At 36.1% G+C, this 15,478-nt stretch overlaps 1 protein-coding gene across 3 annotated transcripts in view; it reads left to right on the top strand.

Moving 5' to 3' along the window:
• SPATA17 (spermatogenesis associated 17) overlaps nt 1-15,478 on the top strand; it is a 190,897-nt gene that overhangs the window by 110,340 nt on the left and 65,079 nt on the right. For 2 of the 3 annotated variants that reach the window (XM_030868320.2, XM_060285185.1), the window contains exons 7-8: nt 3,637-3,840; nt 8,388-8,536. In XM_030868320.2, the coding sequence (XP_030724180.1) occupies nt 3,637-3,840; nt 8,388-8,536 (353 nt within the window). The remainder of the gene's footprint in view (nt 1-3,636; nt 3,841-8,387; nt 8,537-15,478) is intronic. The other variant, XM_060285188.1, reaches the window with a different exon arrangement.

Here is a 15,478-nt window from a genome sequence, read left to right on the forward strand (position 1 = left end):
CCCTTAGAATTCTTCAGTAGAAGAATAAAAACTGAGAAGAAAAGAGCCAACTGATATGATAGATTGTTAGAAATATGGAATGGTTCAAAATATTAATGTAATGCTAAGGGTGACCGGGTAACAAATGGTACCTTTGCTCGCTGTTCAACCTGGCATAATTAATATTCTAGGTCATGCTTAAGTTCCCATGATGGAAGGTCTGAAGGGGGGAAATTCAAGAAAAATATATATCTATTATATAACTCATTGCCTTTTTTTTTTTCCTTTCATTTTGACGCGTCAGAATCATAGCCTTTAAAAAAAATCAGTGCTTTCACACCTCATTTGCTGTATTCACCACTGGGCCACCAGTCAGCAGCCGGGCCTGATACAGGGAGGTCAGTAAGAAGCTATTAGCAGAGTCCTCTCCTGAGATTTCTTGGGTCTTATTGAGTTGAATGTTAGCATGACAGTACTGCAAATAACTCAGTTGTAGGCTTCTTCTTTTTTTTTAACAGTTAGCACAGATTTCCCCATAGTGTTGGTCACTCTAGAAAATTATTGCTGAAAATGAAGTCCCCAAAGCTAGCTTGGCATTAGCCCTCCTAAGTTGTGAAAAATGTGAAAACGGAAAAATATGTCATAGTCCCCGAGGATTAACTTTGTCTTCTGTGACTCATAGTAATACTTTTTAAAAAATCCATAGCAAACCATTATTCACAAAGTGGCTTACAAATTAATGAAATATAGCAATTGAGATAATAGTTCGGGTTGTTTTGTTAACTTAAAGAAATAATAATTAAATGGATACTATATTAATGTAAGTAGATAGGGTCTCTGCTTGCTGTAGGGATTGAGGGGGGCTGGACCGTTTTCATTGACAAAAGTTAGCCAAATGTATTAAATTAATTTCTAAAATACTGACACCTTGAAGATTTTAAATGATACATTTTCCATTCAATTAAAATATATTTTCTATCTATATATGATTTAAATTGCAAAGAGAATACACATGAGGAGATCTCCATATAGGTTGCAAAATATAATTTAAGAAAGCTATCATGTCTACTGATCTATTTGCATTTCCCATCTAGCCTATGTATACATGTGCATGCAAATGTGAAGGAGATCAAGGAAGATTTCTAATGGGGGTAAAGTTAATAGCTGGTAGCAGTTATTCAGGTAGATAGATATTTTTAAATGGTAAATTATAATCTAGTTATATTGTATGCATTTTACCATTTTAATCTGTAAGATTATGGAAATGATAAACTAACAGACTTCAGTTAATTAGGTCATCACTAAACAGAATGGTATTCTCTTATATCTCTTTCATAGACTATGTAGATTTAGTTCTATTTTATGTCAGAATAGTCTTTTTAGTATAAAATTTATTGTTTTTCTCTCATTACAATTGATATAGTCTCATCTTAGAAAATCACCCTAAAAATCATCTTAAAAATTACCATCCACTTAAAAATTACTGTGCACCAAAAGCTATTTTGAATACATATGTGTATTAATTTTCTTACATTAACATCATTAAAAATATCTGTTTACGTGTCCACCTTGTTCTGTATTTAGTATTATAGTAAGAGAACGTTAACATGACATTAAAAATGGCTTATACAATGCCTATAATGTTTTCCAATACTTTTATCTTATGTAAATTGTATAGGGAAAAAAGTCTCAAAGAAGAGCCAATCCAAGAAAAAATTTAAATAGGTAAATATATTTACATTAACTTTTTCCTTAGCGTAGGAAAAACTTGAATTGGAGATGACTCAGTGGGTCTGTGATAATTTAGTTCTAGATCACAATGTATTCAAAAGCAAATTAAACCTGAAGTGTTAAGAAAGATGAAAAGGATATAATCTATAATTTTGAAGGAAGTCAATCAGATTTTGAAATAAACTCAAACATTTTACTAAAATATTTATGTGGCTTGAGAAAGTAAGAGTAAAATAGAGACTTTATGGGCCTTTCTGAACAGTGCATTGTTTTTCTACATAAGCATTTAGCATTCATTTTTTGAGTGTCTACTGTATGTTAAGAACTTTGCTAAGCCCTGGAGATGCAAAAATACCTAAAATAGAGTCCCTGTGCTCCAGCGGCTTGCTTAGGGAAGATGGACACACACAAAGATAATTTTGAAACAATGTAATAAGTAGTGTGATAGAGTTGTCCCCAGGCTATTAAGGAAGCATTGGGGATAGGACATGGAATCTAGCCTGAGTTGGTATTAGATAGAGGTTTATACTTACTGAGGAGTTAGGCTAGAAATATAAAATTTCCTAGGATAGTTTTTCAAAGACAACTACCATAGGTAGTCATAATACTTCGGACTTGCTTATTCCAAGAGGTAAATATAACAACCAGAAATATTTATGGGTATGATGGTGGCATGAGAGAAAAGCACATTTTTAGGAAAAAACAGAGAGGTTTAATGGATACATTCTTTACATTAGTCTAGAATGTCTGCAGAGCAACTAAACAAGTCATCCTATCGTTTAAAATATAGCTTTTCTTTATGAATATGCATTTGTATATAGGAAAGGAATAAAAATATAGTTCTAAGCAGTTTGTATATTCAAAGATCATTGAATTTTCAGAGAGTGGAATGTGCTAAACCTGAATTTAACATTTATCCTGCATACATCTATTGAACCTCCATTGCATAGCAGTCACTGTGTTAAATAAGTCTGGACTATTTTGACACAGTGTGTGACAAGGTCAGTGATAGACAGCAAGGGTAATGTGATGATATAGAAATAATGCTCCTAACCATGTGAATGCAACTTATTAAATACAGGGTGTTATTTTGAATGATTGTATACATATGTATACACATACACATATATACACACATGTATGTTTGTATATAATATATATATATACATATACCAGTTTATTATTTTAAAGAACTTAAAATGGTGGCCATTAATTAGGCTGTATAATGAATAATCTTTCAAATAATCAAATATTTATTAAATTCATACTTTGTACCTGAAACTGGTTCAAGCATTATATATTTGAGTTTGTGTGAGTGAACGTATAACTTACAGAGCTGGTTAAGTATACATATACATAGTTAATGGTTAGAATACAAAATGAATGCCTTAAGGTCCTGTTATTTTTTTCTCAAATACAATTATATCAAATATGCCATGTGTAGCAGATAGAAACTATGGTTTCTATTAGTTGTTTTTAACATGTTTAGTCTTCAACCATGAATCATTCTGAAATTGTTGGTCTGGAGACAAAGTATATTTTGTAATATCCTTAGACTAAAGTCCTCCTCTAGTTAAGAACTAGAGTTGTAGTTTAACATAGTCCTTAAACATATGAAAATTTGTATGGTGCAACTTTATCTTCCCTTTATTCTATGTGAAAATGAAGGATAAAAATCAAAATGATGGGCTTCCCTGGTGGCGCAGTGGTTGAGAGTCCGCCTAACGATGCAGGGGACGCGGGTTCGTGCCCCGGTCCGGGAAGATCCCACCTGCCGCGGAGCGGCTGGGCCCGTGAGCCATGGCCGCTTAGCCTGCGCATCCGGAGCCTGTGCTCTGCAACGGGAGAGGTCCCGACAGTGAGAGGCCCAGGCCCGCGTACCGCAAAAAAAAAAAAAATAATCAAAATGATGTTGTTCTTCTTTAGGTTCCAGGTATATACAACTCACCTTTCAGAAAAGATCCTGATCCATGGGAGTTGCGGTTACAGCAGGCAAAGCCTTTAACACACCGAAGACCTAAAGTGAAGCCGAAGCACTCCGTCAGCCTTAGCAGCTGGCTGGCTTGCACAAGTGCCCGGTCCTTTTCTCGGTCCGGAACTCTGCCACCCATTGATAGGAAACGATGTCAGGTACTCATTAGTCTTTTTTTTTTTCAGTTTAACTTTTCTGTCTTCGTACTTTTATTATTCACTTTTTCCTTTTTTATTGGAGTATAGTTGCTTTACAATGTTGTGTTAGCTTCTGCTGTACAATGAAGTGAATCAGCTATATGTATACATACATAAGAATTGTGTCAGTGATCGTATTCTGTTTTTTTAAAAAAATTTATTGTTTTGTCTTTGTGGAACGAAAACAAAATTATTTTTTTACAGAATCTAATTTTTTTTTTTTTTTTTTTCCGCTGTGCTGTGCAGCTTGTGGGATCTTAGTTCCCTGACCAGGGATTGAATCTGGTCCATGGCAGTGACAGCGCCGAGTCCTAACCACTGGACTGCCAGGGAATTCCCAAGAATCTAATTTTAAATAATAAAAATGAAGTACATTTAAAATATATATCAAAGAAATAAATATTTCCTTGGCATTGAATTTTATTGTTCTGGGTGTGAAATTAACACGTAGGATGTTTGGCTAGGATGTAGCCTTTTTATGTAACAATACTGTAATAACTGTACTTGTTATAACCTGTTGTTGCTAGAAAAATCCTATGTATTATCAAATTTATTTAATTTAGCCTCTCATCTGATGGTTCATATGGTTCTATACATTTGTAAACATAATTTGCATGGGAGTCATTTAAAAAGTATAAGCTGGAGAATTAAAGAGGGCCCAAAACAATGCAAAACTCAAGCAAAGACAAAATCTTCACTCTGGATTAGAATATAGCATGATTGGCAAATGACTTCCTAGGGCTAAAGGGTGGAGTGGGATGCGTTGTGATGATTGTCACTGTCCTAGAAGTTCCAGAGAGCAACACTTCTGTCACCCCCAGAGAGCAGTTCTGTCACCCCCAGAACTGCTGCCTCTTAGCTTCTTACACAGGCTTGCCTCTGTGTATCTATTGCTGTATAATAAATTATATTACATTTATGTATAAAGCTTGATGGCTTAAACCAACACACGTTTCTTTTCTCACAGTTTCGGTGGGTCAGCGTTGTGGGTACAGCTTAGGTGAGTGCCTCTGACTCAAGATCTCTCATGAAGTTGCAGTCAAGGTGTCAGCCGGGACCATGATTTCATATAAAAGCTTAGCTGTGGAGGAAGGAGAGGAGGGTAGGGAGATCCTCTAGTAGGGTCACTCACATGGTTGGTTGTTATCCTGTCTCTGTCTCTCCTCCCTCAGTCTCTATAGCGCTCCCCTCCCTGGAGGAGGAAGTGCCAAGCTTCTAATCACTTGGTCTTTCTGGTGACCAGTCTCACCCAGAGGCTATCTAGGGACTCCAGCCTAAGTCACCTTATTAGCTTAAACTCAGGTGTATTCTTGTTATGAGTAACAAAAGATACTCCTATCATCGGGAAATTGCAAAGGTTTTAGGAGCTCTGTGCCAGGAACCAGGGACAAAGACCAAATATATATATATATTTTTTGGTACGCGGGCCTCTCACTGTTGTGGCCTCTCCCCTTGCGGAGCACAGGCTCCGGACGCACAGGCCCAGCAGCCATGGCTCACGGGCCCAGGCGCTCCGTGGCACGTGGGATCTTCCCAGACCGGGGCGCAAACCCATGTCCCCTGCATCGGCAGGCGGACTCTCAACCACTGTGCCACCAGGGAAGCCCTATATTTCTTATTATACCCACAATGGTGTAAATATAAAGACACATGGAAAATACATATACATTTATATAAAGGTATACATTCATATGTATGGGGAATACACATCTGTATGGAAGATTTTATATGTGTGTATATACATACACAGGTACACATACCCACATGCATACTCGTAAGGTACATTTATCTAACATACCACAAAATAATTATCCCTGCTAATTGTTTCCTTTCCCTTTCCTTCTTTCCCCATCTCCTTCCTCCTTATCCCTGGTCGTCCTCCCCCACCCCCATTATATCCTCTCATCCTTCTTTTCCTTCTTTCTCTTATTTTTCCTTCTTTCCCATCTTCTCTTCCCACCTTCTCTCTTATCATCTTTGACTTCTTCCTTTCTCCCTTCCTTCCCTGCTTTTTTTTTTTTCTTTCCTTTCCTGTTTTCACAGAATGGGATTCTTAATGTGGTTTTCTTTGACTGAACCCCATTTCCTGTACTTATCTATAATAAAAAGGTACCCACATCACTGGGGACATTTGAGATTATATATACTACAGTCCAAATGATACTATTTATACTCTAACAGTCTGTCTGCACTTGTGAGGTGAATTTCTTAAATGTGTGAGACAATAATAGCAAGTTTAAAAGTTTTTTCACTATTATTTAAGCTTTGAGAAAAGTTTATAAATACAAGATGACTCTAATGTGGGTTATTAAAAATATAGAAGAATATAAGTATATTTGACTCATAATTGGACTTGATTGAAGGCAAAGAAAGTCAAATATTGGAGAACTGTAGCTAAGAGCCCACGAAGTCTCATAGGTTCAGGTTGAATCCTCAATGGTCTACACATTCTAGGAATTAGTATTTGGAAATGAGTACAATGAGCAGAGTGAAATTTGGGATGCTACCTCATTCCAGGTATGATTGGTATAAGTGATCACTTGAGATCTAAGAGTCTATCCACAGAAATAGAAGTCAACAGAAGCTTTGGCATAAGAGAACCTTGACAGTAGAGGCCAAGTTTGCTGACTAGGAAGGTGGTCCATTAAGCTCAAAGGCAAGACATTAATTGTCTAAGATATAAATGTATGGATCAGGCACTGAAACATAGAAAATAGACATAGACATAGAAAAATGGACATTCTTAAGGAGGATTGTGGTCATGAAGATTATAGTTAATGAAAAAAGAAGAGTGGGTCTATTTTATTCTAAATTTTGCTGCTTAAGTAGGGCTTCCTCTTTCATTTCCTAATCTTGTTGGAAATAGCAAGTTCCAGAACAAGTAGTGGAGTAAGCCTCAAATGGGTGCGTGTTATATTGATACATCAACAAAGGTCAGACGGCAGAGATTGGCCACCAAGAAGACTTTATTCCTTGTGAATGCAGGCCCCTTCAAAGTCATAGCCTTGGTCTTTTGTTTATATACTTGATGCTACTACTGTTCAAAATCTTTTTCAAACTCCTGTAGAAACTAAAAGTAAGAGCAGTAAGATAATAATAAAGCTAGGAGTACAATTTTTGCATATTTACTAGGTTCTAAGTACAATGCTAAGAGTGTTACTTATATTGTCTTATGTATCTTAAGGGCAATTTTGTGAGATAGTTATTATTCCATCTTACATACGAGGAGAAGAGGTCTAGAGAAGTAATTTGCCCCTAATAACACAACCAAATATTATTTTTCAAACCACAGAATTTGTCAAAGTGAAAGATTAAAAATCTATAGAAAATATCCTCTTTTGATTTCTTAATCCTGAACTTGGAATCATGTTGCTGTATCTTTAAAAGTAAAATTCCAATAAAAATCCATTAACTACTTTCAAATATAGCAATCCTCCTATCCAGCTGTGAAAAGTACTAGATGATACTTATTTGCCATTTGTGTTATTTACGGTCCATGACTTTTATGGTAACTGGTTCCTATTATTGGTTTCTATTAATGTAAAACATAAGTGAACATAAATGAGGCGTGAATCATTTCTTTTTATTAGCCCCCCAGTCTTCACTCAGTGCTTGCAGTAACTCCAGCTGCGTCTTGTTAGTGATAACCTATTTAAAGAAGAGATCTTTAAGGACAAGGGATATGATTAGAAATCTTTGTCTATTTTATATCACTTCTCTCCTGCACAACAAAGGTGGCAAAAACAAAATGTAATCGATGGCACAGCAAAATCTCGAGCCACCTCTGATTTATATTGTGTTTCATATGATACTAACTAGATAACCAGTGGATTCTAGTAACTAATATAAGTAACTACTAATTTAAAGGTGGAATATGTTGTAAACCCCTTCACACCATTGCAACTTATGAACTTTGCTATATGTTTGTGTCATTAAATGGTCGCTATTGTATCAGAGTTATTAAGCAATAGAATTTAGAATTTAAATAAAAACACTTAAAATAATTTAAAATATGGCCCTTCTATATTTTGGAGGAGGCCACCAGTTAAATGTAAGATTTGGCATTCACCTAAAAGCTTTATTTTAATGAAAAAAAAAAACTTGCCGTCTGATTTCTATCTATTTGAAAACTGTGCCCAGGGTCTTTTCTAATATTTTTGCTTACTCAAAATGGGAGCGAATTCTTTTTAAATTATAAGAAACGTGCTTTTTAAAATTAGAAAACAAAGCAACTCTTATAACTACAAGTTAACTAGTTATAGCATGAAAACTCTTTTGATGTAAGTGGGGAAAATTCTGCCTAATTTAAAACATTTTTAGTATAATCACTTGCACTTGTGTGAACGTTTCTTGAAGATGTGGTGCTCTTACTTCATGTGTTTTCTAATTCAGAGAAGAATAAGTTGTTCTTTAAAAACAACCTAGTAAATACTACTTGTTATTCTTTGTAGATATTCAGTAGCCTTGGTCATAAATCACAAGCTATCTACCTCATCCTTTCTTGTCAGGGACCCTTCCGCGATGTCGCTGAAGTGTGGGAACAGCGCTACAAGCCTCTGGAACCGACTCTGCGAGTGGCCGAACCGATGGATGGGCTAAATGAGGCCAGAGCACAGCTCCAGAGACAGGAATGGACGCGAAATGTGAATGACAATATGTGAGTTCTTAGCTTAAAAGAAGTAGCTGTACCATGTTTGGTGCCTGAAGTATTTTTAATATTTTCTATTTCCTAGTATTGTAGAGAATCTTTTATTTGTGAGAAAAGGAAGAACCACCCCTGACCTATTCAGAAGCAACCATTTTTCAATATGCAAGTGTTTTAGATAAGGTCGATATTGACGATGATATTGATTTTATACACATACACACACACACACATACACACATACATACATATTACTCAAAGGAAAAAAGGAAAGAATGAATGGCATTTCACGGGGATAAGTGACCACTATCCATGCATCTGTGAAGATAATTTCCCTAATTATCCAGTGAAAGTATTCATATTTCTGATGCTTCTATAATAAGATCCAACAGAACAAAAACATTTTTCTTAAAGTGAACTAAATTTTATTTGGATACATTGATATGGCCTTGTAGTTTTAATAAATCAGGTACAATGAAAGAGTTTAGTTTCTTCACCACTGAGGAAGATGATTGAGAAAGATAAAGGGCAATCTAAGAGCATATGCAATTTTAAATTATTATATTAGCATCACTGATTTGGGTCTCAATTCATACATCTTTCTCCAAGGTACTTCCTCTCTCTTCAGGCATTTGTCATCAATAGTTATATGTAATTTATAAACAGACAATTTAAAATCTAGAAAAGCTTTTAAAAATTATTATTATTCTATAAGATATCTTGTAATTATCTTTGTAATATATCATAATAATTATGTACTATTATATATACTAAATAATAAAAAGGCAATTATATTATTCTAATCTAAATTATTATAATTTTAATGTGTTATGTATTATAAATAATTATATGTCAACTACAACATATAAACCACAGTTACTTATTTATATAATATATACTATGCACTAATCATCATATTACATATGTTATATAATAATAATTCCAAAATACATTACAAAGTATGTTTTGTTATATAAAGAAACTAGAATTACCTCTTATCCAGCATGGTGGATTTTGGATAGTTTTATCAGTCAGAAGGGATATATAATATGCTTTATTTTAATCATACGTTTCTGAAGAGACTCTTGAAAAATAAAGATTTTTGAACAAACTCATATGAAAGATAAAATTGGCAAGTATCTCAAGTAATTTTCAAAAAGTTTTTCATTTTATAGCAATTACTTGAAGTGAGATATTGGCTATAGAGTGTTCAGCATATTCTTTCAATAATTGAATGAGTTACCCAACACATAATGAATAAGAAAATAAGAAACATTTTTTTCCAATTATTTTGGGGAGGTAGATTTCTTTTAGTAAAGAGATTATAGAAGATTAGTGCTGCTCGACTTAGCCAAGCAAAATGTGCAATTTAGTGATGAATATCAAAAGAGTTATATTATTCAGAATTATTTTTCTATTTTCAGTGATGCCAAGGTTTATGAAATAACAAAATTAACTTCTCAAATAGTTGACCACATTGATATTGCTACAGAAATCACTGTGTATAAAAGATACTGAAGTATCCTTTCTTAGTATTTTCCTTGGTAAACGTAGAAAGAGCAGATATCAACGTTAGCCCCAAAGAAAGGCGCTCAACTTTTACTTTCTGTGGAATACTTGTAAATATCTTCAACCTCTACAGTGTTGCTGATGACCCTTCACCCTGAAACTTTCAGACTGAAAAGCGCTTTTAGGATAACCAACCAATCAGGAGCAAACCAAGTTGGGAATGCTAAAGAAATTACTTACAGATTTGAAGCTATCATGTTTTTAGTGAAGAGGCTAAGCAATGGGTTTTAACAGCCAGCCTATGGATAATCCACTTTTTCAGAGAACTGAAACTATTATTTTGTAGCTTCTTCTGAATCCATTTTGGTTTCCATATACTGGATAACATAAATGTATCTTGTGAGGCAAAAGAAATGTTAGAAATTTAGGTTTTATATCTTTCAGATAATAATTTTGTGATAGAAATTAGGCCAAAAGTCTACTTTTATCACAGAGATGCATGGTTTATTAATGAGAAGGATCGTTATTGGCCACGTTACCAATTTCATCTGTAAGGAATTGAGGGCAGTGCCTTTGCCATCCAAGGGCCTTAACTAGGAACCCTCTATCTAAAGCCAAAAAGGTAGAGCTTTTTATTTCTAACCTTAAGGATTCAAAGGGTGGCCTTATATCTGAGGATATGACACATTTAGCTATTTTGTTTCCATACCTTTATGAAAATTGCACTGTGGTGATAGTAGAAGGTTGGGCTTTGGAACTAGATCTGTGCGAGCTCAAATCTAGACTGCATTACACAACAGAAGTATAATCTTGGGTAAGTAACTTAGCCAGCCTGAGCCTCTGTTTCCCTGTCTGTAAAATGGGGAGAGAAATGTTATCTTAAAGGTTGTAATGAGGATTGAATGAGATAATGAGTATAAAGTACCAAGAACATAGCAGAGTTTTAATAGAAGATAATTATCATCATGTTTAGTATCTGCTACAAGCATAATAATTCTGCATCTAAGACATCAAACTGTGGGTAGGAAACCACAGATTCCACAGATGGGCTGGATTTTATCTACTAGCCCTGGGAACCAGAAGTTAAGGAGGACCACGGGCAGAGCTCTCATAGGCCACTCGTAGAAGATTTCTTATTAAGGTTCTGAAAGACAGATTTTTCTGAATGTGTTAGTTTGCTAGGGCTGCCGTAACAAAATACTATAAACTAGATGGCTTAAACAACAGAAATTACTGTCTTATGGTTCTGGAGGCTAAAGTCCTGGATCAAGGCCTCAGCAAGGGTGATTCCTTCTGTTCCGTCTCTCCCGTAGCTTTTGATGATGGCTGAATCTTTGGTGGTCCTTGGCTTGTAGAAGCATCACCCCTATCTCCGCCTTCATCTTCACAGAGATACTCTTCCTATGTATGTGTCTGTCCAAATTTCCCCTTTTTATAAGGACACCAGTCAGACCAGATTAAGGGCCCAGCCTACTCCAATATGACTGCATCTTATAATACCCACAACGACTGTATTTCCAAATAAGGTCACATTCTTTAATGTATTCTTTAAAACAAGTATAGGAAGTGGGACAGTAACATTTTACATATAGAGTATGGAGGGGTTTTTGGAAATCGTTTAAAAACTGTTCTAATTCCCAAAGAAAATCAATTTTCTCATGCCTTCTCAAAGAAAATTATTTTCATTATTCACATGTGTATCTTTACGAAGCCAAGAAATTAAATAAGCAATTAGTAAATAATTGTCCAGTAACCTTTATGTGAGGAGCTCTCGGCTAGATATTATAAGAAATATAAAGGAGTATTTATTGATTCAACAAATGTTTGCGTGTCAGGAAGAGTTCTACGCTCTCGGAATATGGCACTGAATAAAGTAGACGAGTCTCTGGCCTCATGAAACTTCTGTGCTTCTAGCTTTAAACTGAACCAGAAAACCTAATGAAATTCAGAATAAGTATCATTTGCAGATTAGCACCTGAAAATAGTCAAGCGTGTGTTAAAGACAGTAACTGCCATGAAAAAAAAATTTTTTTTTTTAATATAGAGTTTGCTCTGTTCTCTGATGACCTAGGAAGGTGTTCTTCACAGAAAAGGAACTGAATTGAGTTCTGTGGAAAGAGACGTTTAAGATTTTGACAGAGAAAAGAAGAGAAAGTAGATAAAAAATAGGTTGATGGTATGGGGAAAAATGATGGTAGAACAATGAGAAGACCATTTTGACAGAAACTCATTTTTTTTGGGGGGGGGTTCGCGGGCCTCTCACTGTTATGGCCTCTCCCGTTGCAGAGCACAGGCTCAGACACGCAGGCTCAGCCCCATGGCTCATGGGCCCAGCTGCTCCATGGCATGTGGGATCTTCCCGGACCAGGGCACGAACCCGTGTCCCCTGCATCGGCAGGCGGACTCTCAACCACTGCGCCACCACGGAAGCCCAGAAATTCATTTTTATGTGAGAGGCAGTAGAAAGAAAAGTGGTAGGCCAAGGATTTGAGGGTTCATCTGTAGATAATGGAGAACTATTTAAGGCTTCTGAGTAAGAGGATGTTACAAGCAGAATATGAATTTGTTGATTGTATTTGAGAAGAAGTATGCTGGAGGGAAGGAGACGCATTAGGAGAATATTGCAGTACTTTTGGTGAGAGGTAACGGGATAGAACTAAGGTGAGGGCAAGATTCAATATTCAACTTTTTCTTTACTTCCTTCTCCTTTCTATACGTAATCTCTCTGAGTGTTTGCTTCTGTTTGAGAGACTTCAACTCTGTGACAATGATTTCCACTCTAAGTCTCTAAGATCTTTCTCCTACGTTCCCGATTTATATTTTCAGCTGCCATCTTTGTTTGCCTCTCCGCCAGATGCCCCAAACTCAGTAGACCCTACTTTGGACTGCTGCTTCTTCTTGTCTTGAGTGTGAATTGCAGCACCAACTGTCTGCCCAAGTAGGGACTTGTGAATTACCCTGTTATCCTTCTCCGGAATTCTATTGGTCCCCAAATCCTGTCTATTCTACCTTTCATGTATCTCTCAAATTCAGCCACCCCCTTCCCTTACTACTATTGATTTAGTTTAGGACTTATAATTTCTTCTTTTAATTGCTGTAAATCCCATCCAGTCTGCCCATTCAGTGCATTTACCATGACCACACTAGAGAAATTTCAGCAAGCAGTTATTCAGCCCAAATGCTTTTTCATGACTTTTTATCAACTGCAGGATAAATCTTAATTCTTTATTGTAAGACTCAAGGCCCTTCAGGATCTGATCCAGGCTTATTTCTCCAGCTAATAGGCTGCCAGGTTCCCTAAGAAACTCTGCGTCTAGAGCTCCTGGGCTGTTATCATTTCTCTTTATGTCCATGCCCTCTTCTGCTTCCATTAAGGAGTTTACTACCTCCCTTGGTTTACTCATTCTGCTCAAATCCACTTAAAAAAATAACAAAGGATTGTTTCTTTACATTTAAAAAAATGGAAAGAGCAGCACATATTTGTTTTAGGGTTTTTCAGAGAGCATATTAAGAATTGTTTTCAGATGTAAAACGGGACCATGCAAGTTGCCTAGATGAAGTGGGGAAAGAAGTCATTATCATTAAGAGATGGAAGAAACAGAAGGCCATGGCACCAGAGCTATCAGAGCAAATGTTTAATTTACCCACTAAGATGGCAGAGGCGGAGTGGAGTGATCATAAATCCGGTGATATAGGCTGATATTGGCTTCACCAAAGTCTTATGAGAGGGGCTAAGGTCCTATACGTTAATACCGTCTATTAATTGTAAACATCCTGGCTTAATACAGGAGACTGTAATTATGCAGGCTGTAACCGTATCCAAAATGGAGTGGTTTAACACATTGCAGTGGAAGTCGGTGCTAATCTCTGCACTGGTAGGCAGAATAATAGCCCCGCAGAGAAGACACATCCTGATCCCAGGAAACTGTGCATATGTCACCTTGTATGATAAATAGAACTTTGCAGATGTGATTAAGGATTTAAAGATGGGGAGATTATCCTGGATTCCGGACGGGCCCAATGGAATCACAAGGGTCCTTAAAAGTGGAAGAGGGATGCAGAAAGAGATTTGACTACATAAAAGGTGAGAGTGATGCAATGTGAGAAGGAAAACTCATCTTTGCTAGTTTTGAAGATGGAGGAAAGGCCACAACCAAGAAATGCTGGCAGCCTCTAGAAGCTGGAAAAGGTAAAGGTAAAGAAATGGATTCTCCCCTAGAGCCTCCAGAAGGGATGCAGCCCTCCCAGTGCCTTGATTTTAGCCTAGTGAGACCCATTTCAGACTTCTGACCTTCAGAACTCTAAGGTAATAAATTCATATTCCTGAAGCCACTAAGTCTGTGATGACTTGTTACAGTAGAAATAGAAAACTAATACAAGTGTCCTTCAAATCAAGGAGCTGGCTTGCTAGATCAGACTTTGGTGTTTGGATTAATTATAAACCTGAGCCAGACTTGAAGGATATCCTTAGATCCCTAAGGATTCAAAATTCTTCTGCAGGTTTAGGGTGTGGACATTTAGAGTATTAAAAAAAATACAACCAGGACTTGAACTTTCCTATGAAATTAAGTTCATAATTTAATCATATTGTAAGGATATTATATTTGAAACTTGTACAGCCTTTCATAAGAACCTGAGTACAGACAGCGCAATAGCCATCCCTACATCTTTTTGGAAAATAAAAGGTATTAATTTTCTAATAGTTTTTGTAGAAGAGGCAAAACTTTACTTCTCCCCACTTAGGGACTTCAGCTGGGACTGAGAATTAAATTGGCATAAGACAGATTAAAAGCATACAGATTTATTTAATATAAGTTTTGCAACACACAATAGTCCTCATAAAGAAATGAAAACCGAAACAAGTGGCAAACCCTAAGTGCTTATATATTGGGTTGAGCAAAGAGAAACAATTGTGGAAAATAACAAAAATATATGCGGAGTCCAAAGGAAGATAAAAATTATTTAACAAGGTCTGTTGGTACAGAATTCTCTATGCTGTGACTTCCCATCTCTGGTGATAGGAATGTTTCTTTCTTCCTGGTATAGGAAAGGCATCTTTCACATGGGAGTGTTATCTCCTGATTTTAGGGGAAAAAAAGGGGAACTAAGATCGCTTTTCTTCTACCTGTTGTTTATAAGTGCCTTTAGCTCAAAACAAACCTTGGCCAAAGTGGCCTATTTTGGGGTGGCGTATTTTGTCACCTTCATTATTAAGAGTAGGTGAACAGTAGTTGAACTAAACTGTTTTTTAAAAGGACATTTAAAAACCGTGGTATATGTAGATGAGATCTGGTTGTATTATTTATCACTAAGAACAGTGATAAGGAAATTTAATACATCTCAAAACTTTTTGGACTTGTGTGATTTTGCAACACTTTAGACCTTTACAATTTGCATATTTTCTGAACCGTTATTGTATTATGATAAGTAGGGATTATCATACAT

Source organism: Globicephala melas, chromosome 1 (assembly GCF_963455315.2).
Source record: "Globicephala melas chromosome 1, mGloMel1.2, whole genome shotgun sequence".
In the NCBI taxonomy this organism is placed as follows: domain Eukaryota; kingdom Metazoa; phylum Chordata; class Mammalia; order Artiodactyla; family Delphinidae; genus Globicephala; species Globicephala melas.